At 40.2% G+C, this 1,212-nt stretch overlaps 1 protein-coding gene across 1 annotated transcript in view; it reads right to left on the reverse strand.

Moving 5' to 3' along the window:
* LOC107577657 (substance-P receptor-like) overlaps positions 1-976 on the reverse strand; it is a 2,202-nt gene extending 1,226 nt beyond the window's left edge. The window contains exon 1 of the mRNA XM_016263708.1: positions 402-976. Coding sequence (XP_016119194.1) covers positions 402-808 — 407 coding nt within the window. The 5' untranslated portion in view covers positions 809-976. The remainder of the gene's footprint in view (positions 1-401) is intronic.
* Between the last annotated feature and the right edge of the window lie 236 nt (positions 977-1,212).

Below are 1,212 nucleotides of genomic sequence, written 5' to 3' on the forward strand. Positions count from 1 at the left end.
ACAATACAAGGATAGACATGAAACTGCTCTTTAATTCTTTCAAATAAATCATATAAAATTCCATAAATCATTCTTGAACTGACCAAAGTATTTAAAAGTTCAAGGTTACATTAAAAGCATACATTTTGGCATTAGATGTACATTTTTTTAATGTTAAATTCACTACTGTTTTATATAGAATTGCTATAGTCTACAGTATTCCATCAGAAGTAACTTACAGTAACTAATTATTTGGTAACGCATTACACCCAACGCTGCTGTGGTAGGATCATGCTCGTAAAGTGATGGCAATACAATTCGATGTATACCATGGATATTCATGTACAATGATATTTACAATGATCTCCAAGGTTCTTCAAAGAATACCATAGTACGTGTACCACAAAAGAGAAATAGCTCACCTGTCCAGGGCTATTGCTGTCATGGAGTAAATACTAGCGAAGACAGCTGCTATTGGAAAGAAGTTGTGAAATCTGCAGTAAACAAGTCCGAAGTACCACTCGTTGTGCACTGCATACACAAAGTTAATAACGGTATTGAAAGCCGACATGGAAGCCTCTGCGAACGCAAGATTGACTAGAAAATAGTTGGTCACAGTCCTCATGCGCTTATGCGCTAAAATGATCCAGATGACCGTGATATTACCAACAACTGACACCAGAACTATACAGCAGTACGCGATGGCCCACAGAACTATCTGCCACACCGGCTGAACGAACTGGTTCGAGAACAAGTCCGTGTCATTGACCAATGAACCGTTGGTCCCGTTGCCGCTTGAGTTTTGCGAAGTGTTGTATAGAGGATCCATGATCCAGAAATCATCAGAGAAAAAGCATTTCAGCTTTAAGGTTGGATTGGAAAAAATAGGTCCAAATGAGCAAATGAAATGTCAGTGTTCTTGTCCCAGGGTCTTCAGAATACTGAATAGCGAGCGCGTACTTGGCGCGCTTCACCAAATGCGCTCCTGCGGCTCGCGTACGTTCCGCGCATTTACCACCGCGCGCTGCATCTTTCCAGTCACGCGCCAGTGACCACGCGCATCCTCCTCACTGGCACTCGTCATTGTTTGACTTTCAAACGTGTTTTGAGAACAAAAGGCCAAATAAAAATATCAATTCGAGTAATTTGACAACTTAAAAAAAAAAACATGCATCTATATCTAAAAACAAAACTGGGTTACACTTTATTTTAAGGTGTCCTTGTTACAGTGTA

The sequence above is a fragment of the Sinocyclocheilus grahami genome, unplaced genomic scaffold (genome assembly GCF_001515645.1).
Source record: "Sinocyclocheilus grahami isolate Dianchi unplaced genomic scaffold, SAMN03320097.WGS_v1.1 scaffold6767.1, whole genome shotgun sequence".
In the NCBI taxonomy this organism is placed as follows: domain Eukaryota; kingdom Metazoa; phylum Chordata; class Actinopteri; order Cypriniformes; family Cyprinidae; genus Sinocyclocheilus; species Sinocyclocheilus grahami.